The 18,517-nt window shown below is 37.9% G+C and overlaps 1 protein-coding gene across 7 annotated transcripts in view; it reads left to right on the top strand.

The window, feature by feature from the left end:
- AKT3 (AKT serine/threonine kinase 3) overlaps positions 1-18,517 on the top strand; it is a 370,924-nt gene that overhangs the window by 209,749 nt on the left and 142,658 nt on the right. For all 7 annotated transcript variants that reach the window (XM_063613541.1, XM_055235064.2, XM_055235066.2 and 4 more), the window contains one exon: positions 10,522-10,666. In XM_063613541.1, coding sequence (XP_063469611.1) covers positions 10,522-10,666 — 145 coding nt within the window. The remainder of the gene's footprint in view (positions 1-10,521; positions 10,667-18,517) is intronic.

The raw sequence follows: 18,517 nt of genomic DNA, 5'->3' as shown, positions 1-18,517 counted from the left end.
CCGCACCTGGCTCGGAGGGTCCTATGCCCACAGAGTCTTGCTGATTGCTAGCACAGCAGTCTGAGATCACCCTGCAAGGCGGCAACAAGGCTGGGGGAGGGGCGCCCGCCATTGCCCAGGCTTGCTTAGGTAAACAAAGCAGCCAGGAAGCTCGAACTGGGTGGAGCCCACCACAGCTCAAGGAGGCCCCCCTGCCTCTGTAGGCTCCACCTCTGGGGGCAGGGCACAGACAACCAAAAACTCAGCGAGAACCTCCACAGCCTTAAATGTCCCTGTCTGACTGACAGCTTTGAAGAGAGTAGTGGTTCTCCCAGCACGCAGCTGGAGATCTGAGAACGGACAGACTGCCTCCTAAAGTGGGTCCCTCACCCCTGAGCAGCCTAACTGGGAGGCACCCCCCCAGTAGGGACAGACTGACACCTCATTCAACCGGGTACTCCTCTGAGACAAAACTTTCAGAGGAACTATCAGACAGCTGAATTTGTGGTCTCACGAAAATCCACTGTTCTGCAGCCACCGGTGCTGACACCCAGCCAAACAGGGTCTGGAGTGGACCTCTAGTAAACTCCAACAGACCTGCAGCTGAGGGTCTTGTCTGGTAGAAGGAAAATTAACAAAGAGAAAGGACATCTACACCAAAAACCCATCTGTACATCACCATCATCGAAGACAAAAAGTAGACAAAACCACAAAGATGGGGAAAAAACAGACCAAAAAAACTGGAAACTCTAAAAAACAGAGCACCTCTCCTCCTCCAAAGGAACGCAGTTCCTCACCAGCAACGGAACAAAGCTGGATGGAGGATGACTTTGATGAGTTGAGAGAAGAAGGCTTCAGACGATCAAACTACTCTGAGCTACGAGAGGAAATTCAAAACAATAGCAAAGAAGTTAAAAACTTTGAAAAAAAATTAGAAGAATGGATAACTAGAATAACCAATGGAGAGAAGGGCTTAAAGGAGATGATGGAGCTGAAAGCCAAGTTTCGAGAACTACGCGAAGAATGCAGAAGCCTCAGTAGCAGATGCGATCAACTGGAAGAAAGGGTATCGCTGATAGAAGATGAAATGAATGAAATGAAGAGAGAAGGGAAGTTTAGAGAAAAAAGAATAAAAAGAAATGAACAAAGCCTCCAAGAAATTTGGGACTATGTGAAAAGACCAAACCTACGTCTGATTGGTGTACCTGAAAATGATGGGGAGAATGGAACCAAGTTGGAAAACACTCTGCAAGATATTATCCAGGAGAACTTCCCCAATCTAGCAAGGCAGGCCAGCATTCAGATTCAGGAAATACAGAGAACGCCACAAAGATACTCCTCAAGAAGGGCAACTCCAAGACACATAATTGTCAGATTCACCAAAGTGGAAATGAAGGAAAAAATGTTAAGGGCAGCCAGAGAGAAAGGTCGGGTTACCCACAAAGGGAAGCCCATCAGACTAACAGCTGATCTCTCAGCAGAAACTCTACAAGCCAGAAGAGAGTGGGGGCCGATATTCAACATTCTTAAAGAAAAGAATTTTCAGCCCAGAATTTCCTATCCCGCCAAACTAAGCTTCATAAGTGAAGGAGAAATAAAATACTTTACAGACAAGCAAACGCTGAGTGATTTTGTCACCACCAGGCCTGCCCTAAAAGAGCTCCTGAAGGAAGCACTAAACATGGAAAGGAACAACCGGTACCAGCCCCTGCAAAAACATGCCAAATTGTAAAGACCATCGAGGCTAGGAAGAAACTATAGCAACTAACGAGCAAAATAACCAACTAACATCATAATGACAGGATCAGATTCACACATAACAATATTCACGTTAAATGTAAATGGGCTAAATGCTCCAATCAAAAGACACAGACTGGCAAACTGGATAAGGAGTCAGGACCCATCAGTGTGCTGTATTCAGGAAACCCATCTCACGTGCAGAGACACACATAGACTCAAAATAAAGGGATGGAGGAAGATCTATCAAGCAACTGGAAAACACAAAAAGGCAGGGGTTGCAATCCTAGTCTCTGATAAAATAGACTTTAAACCAACAAAGATCAAAAGAGACAAAGAAGGCCATTACATAATGGTAAAGGGATCAATTCAACAAGAAGAGCTAACTATCCTAAATATATATGCACCCAACACAGGAGCACCCAGATTCATAAAGCAAGTCCTCAGTGACCTACAAAGGGACTTAAACTCCCACACAATAATAATGGGAGATTTTAACACCCCACTGTCAGCATTAGACAGATCAATGACACAGAAAGTTAACAAGGATATCCAGGAATTGAACTCAGCTCTACATAAAGTGGACCTAATAGACATCTACAGAACTCTCCACCCCAAATCAACAGAATATACATTTTTTTCAGCACCACACCACACCTATTCCAAAATTGACCACATAGTTGGAAGTAAAGCTCTTCTCAGCAAATGTAAAAGAACAGAGATTATAACAAACTGTCTCTCAGACCACAGTGCAATCAAACTAGAACTCAGGATTAAGAAACTCAGTCAAAACCGCTCAACTACATGGAAACTGAACAACCTGCTCCTGAATGACTATTGGGTACATAATGAAATGAAGGCAGAAATAAAGATGTTCTTTGAAACCAACGAGAACAAAGACACAACATACCAGAATCTCTGGGACACGTTCAAAGCAGTGTGTAGAGGGAAATTTATAGCACTAAATGCCCACAAGAGAAAGCAGGAAAGATCCAAAATTGACACCCTAACATCACAATTAAAAGAACTAGAAAAGCAAGAGCAAACACATTCAAAAGCTAGCAGAAGGCTAGAAATAACTAAAATCAGAGCAGAACTGAAGGAAATAGAGACACAAAAAACCCTTCAAAAAATTAATGAATCCAGGAGCTGGTTTTTTGAAAAGATCAACAAAATTGATGGACCGCTAGCAAGACTAATAAAGAAGAAAAGAGAGAAGAATCAAATAGATGCAATAAAAAACGAAAAAGGGGATATCACCACCGATCCCACAGAAATACAATCTACCATCAGAGAATACTACAAACACCTCTATGCAAATAAACTAGAAAATCTAGAAGAAATGGATAAATTCCTCGACAAATACACCCTCCCAAGACTAAACCAGGAAGAAGTTGAATCTCTGAATAGACCAATAACAGGTTCTGAAATTGTGGCAATAATCAATAGCTTACCAACCAAAAAGAGTCCAGGACCTGATGGATTCACAGCTGAATTCTACCAGAGGTACAAGGAGGAACTGGTACCATTCCTTCTGAAACTATTCCAATCGATAGAAAAAGAGGGAATCCTCCCTAACACATTTTACGAAGCCAGCATCGTCCTGATACCAAAACCTGGCAGAGACTTAACCAAAAAAGAGAATTTCAGACCAATATCCTTGATGAACATTGATGCAAAAATCCTCAATAAAATACTGGCAAACCGAATCCAGCAGCACATCAAAAAGCTTATCCACCATGATCAAGTGGGCTTCATCCCTGGGATGCAAGGCTGGTTCAACATACGCAAATCAATAAATGTAATCCAGCATATAAACAGAACCAAAGACAAAAACCACATGATTATCTCAATAGATGCAGAAAAGGCCTTTGACAAAATTCAACAACCCTTCATGCTAAAAAATCTCAATAAATTAGGTATTGATGGGACGTATCTCAAAATAATAAGAGCTATCTACGACAGACCCACAGCCAATATCATACTGAATGGGCAAAAACTGGAAGCATTCCCTCTGAAAACTGGCACAAGACAGGGATGCCCTCTCTCACTGCTCCTATTCAACATAGTGCTGGAAGTTCTGGCCAGAGCAATCAGGCAGGAGAAGGAAATAAAGGGTATTCAATTAGGAAAAGAGGAAGTCAAATTGTCCCTGTTTGCAGATGACATGATTGTATATCTAGAAAACCCCATTGTCTCAGCCCAAAATCTCCTTAAGCTGATTAGCAACTTCAGCAAAGTCTCAGGATACAAAATTAATGTACAAAAATCACAAGCATTCTTGTACACCAATCACAGACAAACAGAGAGCCAAATCATGAGTGAACTCCCATTCACAATTGCTTCAAAGAGAATAAAATACCTAGGAATCCAACTTACAAGGGATGTGAAGGACCTCTTCAAGGAGAACTACAAACCACTGCTCAATGAAATAAAAGAGGATACAAACAAATGGAAGAACATTCCATGCTCATGGGTTGGAAGAATCAATATCGTGAAAATGGCCATACTGCCCAAGGTAATTTATAGATTCAATGCCATCCCCATCAAGCTACCAATGACTTTCTTCACAGAATTGGAAAAAACTACTTTAAAGTTCATATGGAACCAAAAAAGAGCCCGCATCGCCAAGTCAATCCTAAGCCAAAAGAACAAAGCTGGAGGCATCACGCTACCTGACTTTAAACTCTACTACAAGGCTACAGTAACCAAAACAGCATGGTACTGGTACCACAACAGAGACATAGATCAATGGAACAGAACGGAGCCCTCAGAAATGATGCCGCATGGCTACAACTATCTGATCTTTGACAAACCTGACAAAAACAAGAAATGGGGAAAGGATTCCCTATTTAATAAATGGTGCTGGGAAAACTGGCTAGCCATATGTAGAAAGCTGCAACTGGATCCCTTCCTTACACCTTATACAAAAATTAATTCAAGATGGATTAAAGACTTATATGTTAGACCTAAAACCATTAAAATCCTACAAGAAAACCTAGGCAATACCATTCAGGACATAGGCGTGGGCAAGGACTTCATGTCTAAAACACCAAAAGCAATGGCAACAAAAGCCAAAATCGACAAATGGGATCTCATTAAACTAAAGAGCTTCTGCACAGCAAAAGAAACTATCATCAGAGTGAACAGGCAACCTACAGAATGGGAGAAAATTTTTGCAACCTACTCATCTGACAAAGGGCTAATATCCAGAATCTACAATGAACTCAAACAAATTTACAAGAAAAAAACAAACAACCCCATCAAAAAGTGGGCAGAGGACATGAACAGACACTTCTCAAAAGAAGACATTTATGCAGCCAAAAAACACATGAAGATATGCTCCTCATCACTGGCCATCAGAGAAATGCAAATCAAAACCACAGTGAGATACCATCTCACACCAGTTAGAATGGCCATCATTAAAAAATCAGGAAACAACAGGTGCTGGAGAGGATGTGGAGAAATAGGAAAACTTTTACATTGTTGGTGGGACTGTAAACTAGTTCAACCATTGTGGAAGTCAGTGTGGCGATTCCTCAGGGATCTCGAACTAGAAATACCATTTGACCCAGCCATCCCATTACTGGGTATATACCCAAAGGACTATAAATCATGCTGCTATAAAGACACATGCACACGTATGTTTATTGCGGCACTATTCACAATAGCAAAGAGTTGGAACCAACCCAAATGTCCAACAACGATAGACTGGATTAAGAAAATGTGGCACATATACACCATGGAATACTATGCAGCCATAAAAAATGATGAGTTCGTGTCCTTTGTAGGGACATGGATGAAACTGGAAAACATCATTCTCAGTAAACTATCTCAAGGACAAAAAACCAAACACCGCATGTTCTCACTCATAGGTGGGAATTGAACAATGAGAACTCATGGACACAGGAAGGGGAACATCACACTCCGGGGACTGTTGTGGGGTGGGGGGAGGGGGGAGGGACAGCATTAGGAGATACACCTAATGCTAAATGACGAGTTAATGGGTGCAGGAAATCAACATGGCACATGGATACATATGTAACAGAACTGCACATTGTGCACATGTACCCTAAAACCCTAAAGTATAATAAAAAAAAAAAGAAAAAAAAAAAAAAAGATTACAATCAAAAAAAAAAATAAATAAAAAAAAATAAAACACCAAAAGCGATGGCAACAAAAGCCAAAATTGACAAACGGGATTTAATTAAACTAAAGAGCTTCTGCACAGCGAAAGAAACTATCATCAGAGAGAACAGGCAACCTACAGAATGGGAGAAAATTTTTGCGATCTATCCATCTGACAAAGGGATAATATCCAGAATCTACAAAGAACTCAAACAAATTTATAAGAAGAAAACAACCCCATCAAAAAGTGGGCAAAGGATATGAACAGACATTTCTCAAAAGACATTTATGCAGCCAACAAACATATGAATAAATGCTCATCATCACTGGTCATTAGAGAAATGCAAATCAAAACACAATGAGATACCATCTCATACCAGTTAGAATGTCGATCATTAAAAAGTCAGGAAACAACAGATGCTGGAGAGGGTGTGGAGAAATAGGAATGCTTTTACATTGTTGGTGGGAGTGTAAATTAGTTAAACCATTGTGGAAAACAGTGTGGCGATTCCTCAAGGATCTGGAACTAGAAATACCATTTGACCCAGCAATCCCATTACTGGGTATATACCCAAAGGATTATAAATCATTCTACTATAAAGACACATGCACAAGTATGTTATTGCGGCACTATTCACAGTAGCAAAGACTTGGAACCAACCCAAATGTCCATCAGTGATAGATTGGATAAAGAAAGTGTGGCACATATATGCCATGGAATACTATGCAGCCATAAAAAGGATGAGTTCATGTCCTTTGCAGGGACATGGATGAAGCTGGAAACCATCATTCTCAACAAACTATCACAAGAATAAAAAACCAAACATCACATGTTCTCGCTCATAAGTGAGTTGAACAATGAGAACACATGTACACAGGGAGGGGAACATCACACACTGGGGCCTATCAGGGAGTAGGGGGCTAGGGGAGGGATAGCATTAGCAGAAATACCTAATATAGGTGACGGGTTGGTGGGTACAGCAAACTGCCATGGCACGTGTATACCCATGTAAGAAAACTGCACGTTGTGCACATATACCCCAGAACTTAAAGTGTGTGTGTATATATACGCACATACACGTGTATATATACACGCACATACACGTGTATATATACGCACATACACATGCGCGTATATATACGCACATACACATGCGTGTATACATACGCACATACACATACGTGTATATATACACACACATACACATACGTGTATAGATACACATACACATATGTACACGTGTACACATACACATACATACACATGTGTACACATATACATATACGTACACATGTGTGTACACATACACATACGTACATGTGTGCATATACACAAACGTACATATGTGTGCATATACACGTATGCGTGTGTATATATATATCATATTCTTGGTCATAAAATAATTCTGAGTACGTTTTGGAAGATGAAAGTTATACAGTGTATGTTCTGTAATCACAGTAGAATTAATTAGAAATCAGTAACAATAAGACAATAGATGCCAATTACTGGAAATTAACATAATTTTTTATAATCATTGGGTCAAAAAACTCACAAGAGCCATTAGAAAATAATTTTAAATGAACAGTAATGAAAATAATACATATCAAAATTTGTGGGGTGTAGCTAAATGAATGCTTAGAAGGAAATTTGTAGCCTTAAATACCTGTATTTGAAAAGAAGAAAGTTCTCACATCGTTAACTTAAGCTTCTATCTTAAGAAACCAGAAAAATAAACCAAAACAGAAACAATAGTAATCAGAAATTAGTGAAATAGAAAACAGAAAATAGTAGAGAATAATTAATAAAACCAAAACTACTTATTTGAAAAAAATTAATAGAATTGAAAAATGTTTTGGGATATTGTTAAAGGAAAAAGAAAAAGAGGGAAGACACAAATTACTGACACCCAATAAAACATTGGAAAACCCAATATCAATGAATGGGAAGTGAATTAGTAATTAAGAACCTTTCCTCAAAGGTTCCAAGCCCAGACAGCCTTATTGGTGAGTTCTGTCAAACATTTAAGGAAGGAATTTGACCAGTCCTTTACAAGCTGTTTCAGAAAATAATGAGAAGGGAATACTTCTCAACTTATTTTATAAGACCACTGTCACCCTCATTTCAGAAATCAGGCAGAACTATTTTAAGAAAAGACAACTATAGCCCAATACACTTGTGAACATATGCAGAATTTCATAACAGAGTATCAACAAATTAAACAATAGGTAAAAAGGATAAAAGCTTAAGTTATGTGACCAAATGGAGCTTATCCCAAGAATTCAAAGTTATGTTAACATCTGGAAACTATTAAGCTAATTTCACCATTTTAATATGATAAAGTTAAAAATCTGTGTGATCATTTTATAGAGATATAGAAAAAGAATTTGACAGTTTTCTTTTTTTTTTTGGGAGACAGAGTCTTGCTCTGTCAACCTCGCTGGAGTGCCATGGTATGATTTTAGCTCACTGCAACCTCCATTTCCCAGGTTCAAGTGATTCTCATGTCTCAGCCTCCTGAGTAGCTGGGATTACAGGCTCCCGCCAGCACGCCCAGGTAGTTTTTGTATTTTTAGTAGAGACAGGGTTTCACCATGTTGGCCAGGCTGGTCTTGAACTCCTGACCTCAGGTAGTCCGCCCACCTCAGCCTCCCAAAGTGCTGGGATCACAGGCATAAGCCACCGTGCCTGGCCTACATTTGACAAAAATTCAAACTTTCATTAAAAATATGCAGATGGCTAGAAATAGAACAGAACTTACTCAGTTGATTAAGTACATGTATGTATAAAAGATCTACAACTTACAAAATATTCAAGGGAGATGAAAACTCAACGTTATTCCTAACTTGTGAAACAAAGCATGTATGCTGCTGTCTTTTATTTAACTTTGTACTGCAGGTTTGATTTAGGGCAATAAAGCAAGAAAAATATGTAAAAAGCATACAGATTGGAAACAAGTAAAGCTGCTCTTGTTTGCGTACTGCATGGTTGCATGTGTAGAAAATGCAGAAAAATAAGAGCGACTAGAACTAATAAATGAATTTAATGAAGTTGCAGTATACAAAGTCAGTATACAAAAATCAATTGTATTTTTAAATACTAATAAGAACTATTAGAAAGTGAAATAAAACCCTCCACAATAGCATAAAAGAACAGTCTTGTGTCACTTGATGACAGTGATATGTTTTGAGAAGCATGTCATTAGGAACACTGTATAAACATACTACTTGGACAAACCTAGATGGCATAGCCCACCCCATATAAGGCTATGTGGTGTAGCCTATTGCTCACAGGTTACAAACCTGTACAGCACGTTACTGTACTGAATACTATAGACAATTGTAATGCAATGATAAGTATTCATGTATCTAAACATATAAGCATAGGAAAGGTACAGTAAATATACAGTGTAATCTTAGGGGACTGCCATCGTATATGCAGTCCATCACTGACTGAAACATTGTTATGTGGTGCATGATTGTATGTGGGAATAAATTCAGTTAAAGATGTGAAAGATCTTTACACAGAAAATTACAAACATTGCATTGGGAAATTAAAGACCTATATAAATGTAGAGCTATACCATGTTCATGGATTGGAAGATTTAAATGATTTAGTGGTAGTTTTCCCTAAATTTATCTATAGATTTAATGTAATTCCAGTCAAAATCCAAATAGACTTTAAGAAGTAGACAAGCTGATTTTAAAATTTACATGGAAAAATAATGATCCTTGGTCTGATCACCAAATGTCAAAAAATAAATGCTTGATATAAGTGCTCCTGAGACTGATTGTTCAAACTACACGCTGTATCCTTTTTTTTTTTTTTTTTTTAAGAAATTTACTATGATCTGGAAACATTGAAAAGTTTTGGCTTTGAAAACCTTTCCTTGGAATGTCTGCTGGACCTCATAAAAATCTTGAGGATGTCAATGATGGACTTAAAATCGCTAAGCAAAACACTTTTAAAAACGGCAGCAAACTTTTAGGGGGTCAACTTAATAGTTAGGATTGGCCAAGTGTGGTGGCTCACGCCTGTAATCCCAGCACTTTGGGAGGCCATGGCAGATGGATCACCTGAGGTCAGGAGTTCAAGACCAGCCTGGCCAACATAGTGAAACCCCATCTCTACTAAAAATACAAAAATTAGTTAGGTGTTGTGGCACACGCTTGTAATCCCGGCTACTCAGGAGGCTGAGACAGGAGAATCGCTTGAACCCAGGAAGTGGAGGTTGCAGTGAGCTGAGATCATGCCATTGAACTCCAGCTTGGGTGACAGAGTAAGACTGTTTCCAAAAAAAAAAAAAAAAAAAAGTAGGATATATATATATATATATATATATATACACACACACACACACATACATATACATACAGACAAATAAAATTTAACTTTTCATGTAAATGATTTAAACTCGAGTTTTCAACAATTTTTTTCTTCTCTTTTTTTCTTTAACATACTTCCAAAAAATGCTACTACAGACTTTAGGCCTGTGGTGAATGAAATGCTCTTAGGATTATTTTCACTTTGGGATGATGGTGAGAGTGTATGCTTATGTGTGTTGAGTGTGTTTGATCTCTGAATAGATTTTATTTGTATTGATTTCATATTTTATAAAAGGAAAATATTTAAATCATTTACCATCTTCTATTAATGGGAAATGTTACTCACTTTTATAGGGAAGAATGGACAGAAGCTATCCAGGCTGTAGCAGACAGACTGCAGAGGCAAGAAGAGGAGAGAATGAATTGTAGTCCAACTTCACAAATTGATAATATAGGAGAGGAAGAGATGGATGCTTCTACAACCCATCATAAAAGAAAGGTAGAAAATAATAACTTACTTCCAGCACAGCATTCATTTTTCTGGAAGAAACATATTAAAAACTACCATTTGCAGAAAGATGTCATCCAGTTTTCTTACAATACGTAAATATATTAGTGGGTTTTATTCACATGAATCTGAAATACCTATTGTTGTTTAAAACCAAATAGGTGAACATGGTTTCAGTGATTCAGCACTGTAACACTGAATGCTGATAGGGCTCATGTGTGACTGATGTGCCATCACACTACTTTATAATTTGCATTTTTTCCTTATTATTTTTAATACAATTTTAGAAACTTTGCAATAAAATGTTTTCCCTGATGATTTGTTCTTTTCCATTTCACGTTTCATATTCTCCCGAAAAGCACGAGCAGTAATGGCTCGGGTGTACTTCCTGATTAGTGCCCTCAGTCGTAATAAAGTCAGCAGGAAAGTGAACAGTTTTGGAAACAATAACTCTTACTTAATGGCTGCTTCTGAGTCAGTAGGGAAGTAGACTTTTCCTTCTTTCAGTGCTCCAGCATAATAAGTACTAATTTATATTTTTATGAGAAATATAAATTTTGTTTTTCATTGCTATAGAAAATTGAAAAGCAATTTCCTTATTACAAAAATGATATTTTCATGATTAATCTAAAGATAGAGGTGTTGAGATAAGCTTACCATTTATCACTTTAGATAAGTGATAATCTTAATCTTCAGGTAGGAAAACACAAATTTTCAAGGTATTATCCATGAAATTTGGTATTAGCACAGTAATTAAGAACTCTTTGGAGATAGACTGCCTGAGTTCATATCCTCCCTTTTCCACGTTAAACTTGTGGACTTGGTGAAGTTGTACAGTCACAACATGAAGTTAATTATCCTTTCCTTATGTGAATAAGAATAATATTCTATACTTGATCTGGGCCAAATTTCTGAGATCCCTTTCTGTCTTCATTGTAGATTTCTTCTTTGTTTGTTGAACTGAATCCCTCTTTTCTTTTATGTCAATTTAATCTGCCTTGTTCCTCCATCATTGCAAAAAGAAGAACAAAGTCTGGCTACACCCACCTACCTACTCAGAGATAAGAAAGCTTCTTTTGTACATGTGTAAATTATTTCATTTAAAATGAACTGAAATCAAGAATAGTGTAAATCTGATATGGTTAAGTAATTGAACCCCAAATTCAAAATACTTCTATGAATTTTTCATTTTGGAGACTCAGTTGGAGTAAAAAATTCTAAGAGAATCTGTTTTAGAGTGATGTTTATGTTTAATTATCTTTATGTGGACAAAGAATAGTAGCTAACTTTAATAGCTAATATTTATTGAGCACGTTTTACATAAACACTTTAAACATTTTTTTTTCATTTCGAACTTCAACTATAAGTTGAGTACCATTATTATTCCTGTTTTATAGTTAAGGGAAATAAAGGATGGAAGGATTAAGAAATTTTCCCCTTAATTACACACAGGGTGGGAGCCAGTACTTAAACCCAAGCAATAAGATCTGAAGTCCCCACTTTCTAGCACTATGTTGTGATACTAAAGTTCTGCTGATTTTTCCAAGAGTTTACAAAGCTTTATTATCAATTGAAATTAACTAATATCCAAATGTCATATAAGGACAACAGTTTTTCATGATATTTTGAAAAACAGGGTATAGTCATAAGAGAATATCTGCATAATTTTGTTTCTAATGTAACTTCATTATAAGCATAAAAATTACAGAGATTAGAGAGGCTTAAGATACATGAACCAAGAAAAAGAAATAAGCTATATATTCACGTGTTACAGTATACAATTAAAAGATCTTATATGTTTGAGGTTCTGTTATCTTTTTTGAAATAATTTAAAATAGTTCTAAATTACAGCAGAAGTTAGTGCAGAAAAAGAACATTTATACCACTAATAACTCCATAACGGTCCTAATGACTTAGCTTCAAGTGGTAAAATATTACTGTCATTTTCATAAGATAAATGATTCTAGAACTATACCCTTAATGTATATCAATTATCATGCAAAGAATTGCAGAAGTTTGGATTATTTTTAAGACTATAACCACAGATTGTGAAATAAGAATATTGTTCTACTAATTTATAGGATATGTTTCCTTCTTTAATTTTTTCCAAATGGCAATAGGATTAAAAGAATAGGTACTGATTATGGTGGCTATGGTGAGGGTGGTCAGACTGCTATTTCTTGCATGAAATAGGGTTCATTACCTCCCTTAGCGGTAGACTGCCACCACAGTGTCTGCTCTGCCAGTTAAAAACTCACTTGGAAAGGAAGGATGTTGGGTAGTAAAGAGGCAAGGGCCTCACAGACAGATTTAAGTGCTCTTCTGTGTTTGAATTAAAAGAAATGTGGTTCTATGTTTTAATTAAAAGATAGTGTTTCAGAGGAATTTGCTTAGAGAACCCAGAAGTGCCTAATCTTAGTCAGCCAAGCCACCATTCTTGTATGCCTTGTGAAGTATGTGAAGGGACATAGCACAAAAGGATAAAAAGCCAAGTGAGAGTCAAAGTTCTGCTTAAGTTTTAACAGACTAGCGTAGGCTTCTCTGAGATCAACTGGCTATAATCTCATGATTTACGTTTAAAGTATAAGCAGTGCCTCCTGCTTTCCCATTAAGTTTGACTCCAGTTCTTGGGATTGTATCACCTAATTTCTGGCTGCAGTAACTCATACCAGTGGCTAGTATCCAGAGAAAAAGAGAGGGAAAAAAAGAACAGACAGTGGCCAGACCAGCTGAAATCTCATGATCTCACACTGCGCGAATCTGCTTATTTAAAAGGGAAAAGTGACATAACCAATGTAGAAGTTGACTAATAACATTAGCTCCACTTCTTCTCATGAGAAAGAGCACCAGAAGAAGTGGTCAGAGATGGAGGCAGAGGAGTGAACTTCATCAGAGCTCTTCTCCTCTTTTTACTTACTTGGTTTTGCTGTTACATTGTAAATGTAGCTGGAATTTATCTTTTTTGACCAAATATGCTAATACTGTGGTATTCTTAGAAGTTCTTTATGTTCCTCGTTGATTATATGTTTATTTTTAATCTAATTTGTAGGCTAGACCGTGTCTTATATTCTGGTGTGCCTGATTTGAACACATTTATTAAGCATTTGTTATGTATGCCCATGTATCTCTTTACCTAAAACAGCCACGTAAACATGTAAAGGGAAGAATATAACTGTAAAGTATTTCCCCAATAAATTCTTAAGATCAGGCCTTGGAGGAGGATTGTTTTTCTGGAGAGTATTCATGCTCCTATATTTTTATTAAAGACTTACTGTGGCTGGGCGCGGTGGCTCACGCCTGTAATCCCAGCAGTTTGGGAGGCCGAGGTGGGCGAATCACGAGGTCAGGAGATCGAGACCATCTTGGCTAACACGGTGAAACCTTGTTTCTACTAAAAATACAAAAAATTAGCCAGGTGTGGTGGCGGGCGCCTGTAGTCCCAGCGACTCGGGAGGCTGAGGCAGGAGAATGGCATGATCACGGGAGGCGGAGCTTGCAGTGAGCCGAGATCGCGCCACTGCACTCCAGCCTGGGCGACAGAGCGAGACTCTGTCTGAAAAAAACAACAAAAAAAGGACTTACTGTATCTTTTTCCATAACATCATCCAGAAGAACAAAACATTTTGTAATAGCTTTCATTTCATTTGTAAGGACTACACAATTATTGTGTATACCATTCTGAACATGAGCATTTGATAGCAAAGATACCGTACCTTTTTAATTTCCTGAAGTTTTGTCAAAATAGATGGGAAATCTGTTTCTGATTTTATCACATACAGTGCTTTTTAATAATAATTTCCATGTAAATTCCCCTTTTTTTTTTTAAAGATTGAAAGTCAAACTGACAAGCTGTCAAGTTCAGAGTGAAGGCTTTCATACTTTTTTTAACCTCATTGTCCCTAAGAATTGCAATTTTACTATTTACTTATTTATTTATTTTCATTTGAGACAAGGTCTCACTCCTGTCACTTAGGGTGGAGTGCAGTGGCACAATCATGACTCACTGCAGCCTTGACTTCACAGGCTCAGGTAATCCTCCCAACTCAGCCTCCCAGGTAGCTGGGACTACAGGCACCTGCCACCATACTTGGCTAATTTTTGTATTTTTTTGTAGAGACAGGGTTTTGCCATGTTGCCCAGGCTGGTCTCAAACTCATGCACTCAAGTGATCCACCTGCCTTGGCCTTTCAAATTGTGGGATTACAGGTGTGAGCCACCACACTCAGCCAAGAATAAGGATTGCAATTCTTAAGGAATATAGTAATATTTTATAATTAAATATTGCTTTTCATCTGAAAATGTCGTAAAGCATTTTACAGATTGCTTTCTAATTTTTACTCCCCAATAATTCAATTTCATTTATTATGATATTTAGTAATAGGGCATAGCAAGTATTATTTTCTAGTGCTTTTAAATAAAAAATGAGGAACATACTGTCTAAGTGAAACTTTGAGCAATAAATTGACACTATGGCCTGGTTATGAAAATAATGTTTCTGAGTTACTTGCCATGTGTATTAGTCAGGGCTCTCTAGAGGGACAGAACTAATAGTATATATCTATATGTGTGTGTGTGTGTATATACATATATATATATATATATATATATATATATAGAGAGAGAGAGAGAGAGAGAGAGAGTTTATTAAGGAGTATTAAACACGCTATCACAAGGTTCCACAATAGGCCATCTGCAAGCTGAGGAGCAAGGAAGCCAGTTTGAGTCCCAGTGCTGAAGAACTTGGAGTTGGTGTTCGAGGGCAGGAAATATCCAGCATGCAGAAAGATGTAGGCTGGGAGGCTAAGCCAGTCTAGCCTTTTCATGTTTTTCTGTTTGCTTTATATTCTAGCCACACTGGCAGCTGATTAGATGGCGCCCACCCAGGTTAAGGGTGGGTCTGCCTTTCCCAGCCCACTGACTCAAATGTTAATCTCCTTGGCAACACCCTCACAGATACACCCAGGATCAATATTTTGCATCTTTCAATACAATCAAATTGACATTCGGTATTAACCCTCACACTGTGGAACAAACTCAAATTTAATGTCTTAAAACAATAGCCATGTAAATATCTCATGATTTTGTAGTTTGGGCCATTCTGTTGGTCTTGCATGCATGGCTGTCAAGCAGCTGCCTACAGCTTATACATGAGTGGGCTGGAAAATCCAACATAACCTTCCTTACGTGTCTGGGGCCTTGGTGCTGACTGTTGGCTATGGTGTCTTGGTTCTCCTCCACTTGGTCTCTCTCTCGGAGTGGTAGTTTATCTTCCAAGGTCTCTCCACATGGCCTCTCTCTCCAGCAGGATAATGTGGACTAACTGACAGCATTAGAGCTGGCTTTCTAGAGCTTTCCAAGAGAGAGAACGCATAAACTGCCAGGCTTAAAGGCTTTGTCTGTTACTGGCATAGTATCAGTTTGATCATATTCTGTGTTCAAAGCAAGATACAAGGATAGCCCAGGGAGAGAGAAAGTTGACTCCACCCCTTTATGGGAAGAGTGGAATGTGTATACAGGGAGAAATGGGAATTTGTGGCAGCCATCTTTGCAGGCTACCTAGCACAAATAGCTTGTTACGTAGTATTCCCTAATTTTTTCTACTCTATTAATGCAATTAAATCTAATATTACCTATTATTTGTTCAAATGACACTAGCTGATTTACTATATTTGATAGTTAGAGCTACATGTTTGATTTTTAGTTGAATTAATATATCTTGTTATTTTCCCTGCTACCTCTTTGCTACTTTATCTTTTCCTTTGAACTAGAGATATTATTGAATGTAAGACACTTTAATTTGACATTTGGGGAAAATTATCAAAATTATGAGCAGCAAAAAATGTTGAAAGTGAACGTAGGCATTAATTTCTAAAATTTTAAGAATTTTAATGTAATATACATGAGAGATATTGGGGTGTAGTTTTCTTGCATTGTTTTCCTCTAATTTTGGTATTGTCAAAAAATTGGGGTTCAGCCTGGGAGACCACATGGGTTCTTGGCTTCACACAAGAAGGAATTCAAGAGCCAGCAACAGAATAAAATGAAAGCAAGTTTATTAAGAAAGTAAAAGAATAAAAGGGTGGCTACTCCATGGGCAGAGCAGCCCTGAAGGCTACTGGTTGGCTATTTTTGTGGTTATTTTTTAATCATATGCTAAACAAGGGGTGGCTTACTCATGAGTTTTCTGGTGAAGGGGCAGGAAATTCCCAGAACTGACAGTTCCCCCTTTTTCAGACCATACAGGGTAACTTCCCTATATGCCATGGCATTTGTAAACTGTAATGGCACTGATGGGAGGTTCCTTTGGCATGATAATATATTATAATTAATGTATAGTGAGCAGTGAGGACAACCAGAGGTCACTCTCATTGCCATCTTGGTTTTGGTGGGTTTTGCCTGGCTTCTTTACTGTATCCTGTTTTTTTTTTTTTTTTTTTTTGAGACGGAGTCTCGCTCTGTCGCCCAGGCTGGAGTGCAGTGGCGCAATCTCGGCTCACTGCAAGCTCCGCCTCCCGGGTTCACGCCATTCTCCTGCCTCAGCCTCTCTGAGTAGCTGGGACTACAGGCGCCCGCCACCACGCCCAGCTAATTTTTTGTATTTTTTTTTTTAGTAGAGACAGGGTTTCACCGGGGTCTCGATCTCCTGACCTCGTGATCCGCCCGCCTCGGCCTCCCAAAGTGCTGGGATTACAAGCGTGAGCCACCGCGCCCGGCCCTGTATCCTGTTTTAACAGCAGTGTCTTTGTGACCTGCATCTTATGAAATGAGGCCTGCCAAACTCCTATCTCAGTATCAGGATGATGCTTGTCTCAGAATGAATGAGAAGTATTCCTCATTTTAATTTTCAGAATTTGTATAAAATTGGTGTCATTTCTTGTTTAAATGTCTGTAGAATTCACCAGTGAAACCATCTGGGCCTGGAGTTTTCTTTGATGAAAGGTATTTAACCACAAACTCAGTTTTTCTTAATAAAAATATGGGGTTATCAAGTTATCTGTTTCTTCTTGGGTGAGCTTTCATAGCTTCAGACTTTCAAGCAATTTGTTCATTTCATCAAAGGTGTCAATTTTATTGTCAAGATGCCGTTTATAATATTCTCTTATGTTTCTTTTAATATTCGTAGAATGTGTAGTGATGCCACCTCTGTCATTCCTGGTATTGGTAATTTGTGTCTTCTCTATTTTTCTGACCAACCTGGCCAGAGGCTTATCAATTTTTATTGATCTTTTAGAACTAGCTTTTGATTTCACTGATTTTTTCTCTACTCTTTTTCTTTCTTTTAAAAATTTAATTGATTTCTGCTCTGATCTTTATCATTTTCTTCTAACCCTTTTGGGTTAACTTGCTTTTTTTCTTAAGTTTGTTAAGGTAGAAGCTGAAGCAATTGATTTGAAACATTTCTCACGTTTACTTTAGATAAATGATAAACAGAAAAAAAACTATAACCCTAAAATTTTCAATGACTTGTAATTTCAAGATAAAACCCAAATACTTACTTGATATTTATAAACCTCTAAACTGAGTTTAAATTTAAGTAAACTGATCATATACAATCACCTCTTCTGTTCAAAAACCTATTAATACAAAAGTAAAGGAATTTCAAAAGGAGGCAAGTCCACAAAAATGAAAAGCTGGGTCGGGGAGGGGTATTAGGGCACAAATGCTTTCAAAAGTTTGGAAGTTTCTGGAAGAAGGTTGATAGAGCAGAGCAGGAAAAGAGTACACAGAGGGGACTGTAGAGAACAAGTGGCACACGTGACTGGCAAAATCCTCAGAATTACCTGATTTAAGAAAGACAAGTGAAACTGAAAACAGGCAGATTAATTAAAGATATTCTTCTTA

This window comes from Symphalangus syndactylus, chromosome 19, assembly GCF_028878055.3.
Source record: "Symphalangus syndactylus isolate Jambi chromosome 19, NHGRI_mSymSyn1-v2.1_pri, whole genome shotgun sequence".
NCBI classification, from domain to species: domain Eukaryota; kingdom Metazoa; phylum Chordata; class Mammalia; order Primates; family Hylobatidae; genus Symphalangus; species Symphalangus syndactylus.
This window is presented reverse-complemented; position numbering and strand designations above follow the sequence as displayed.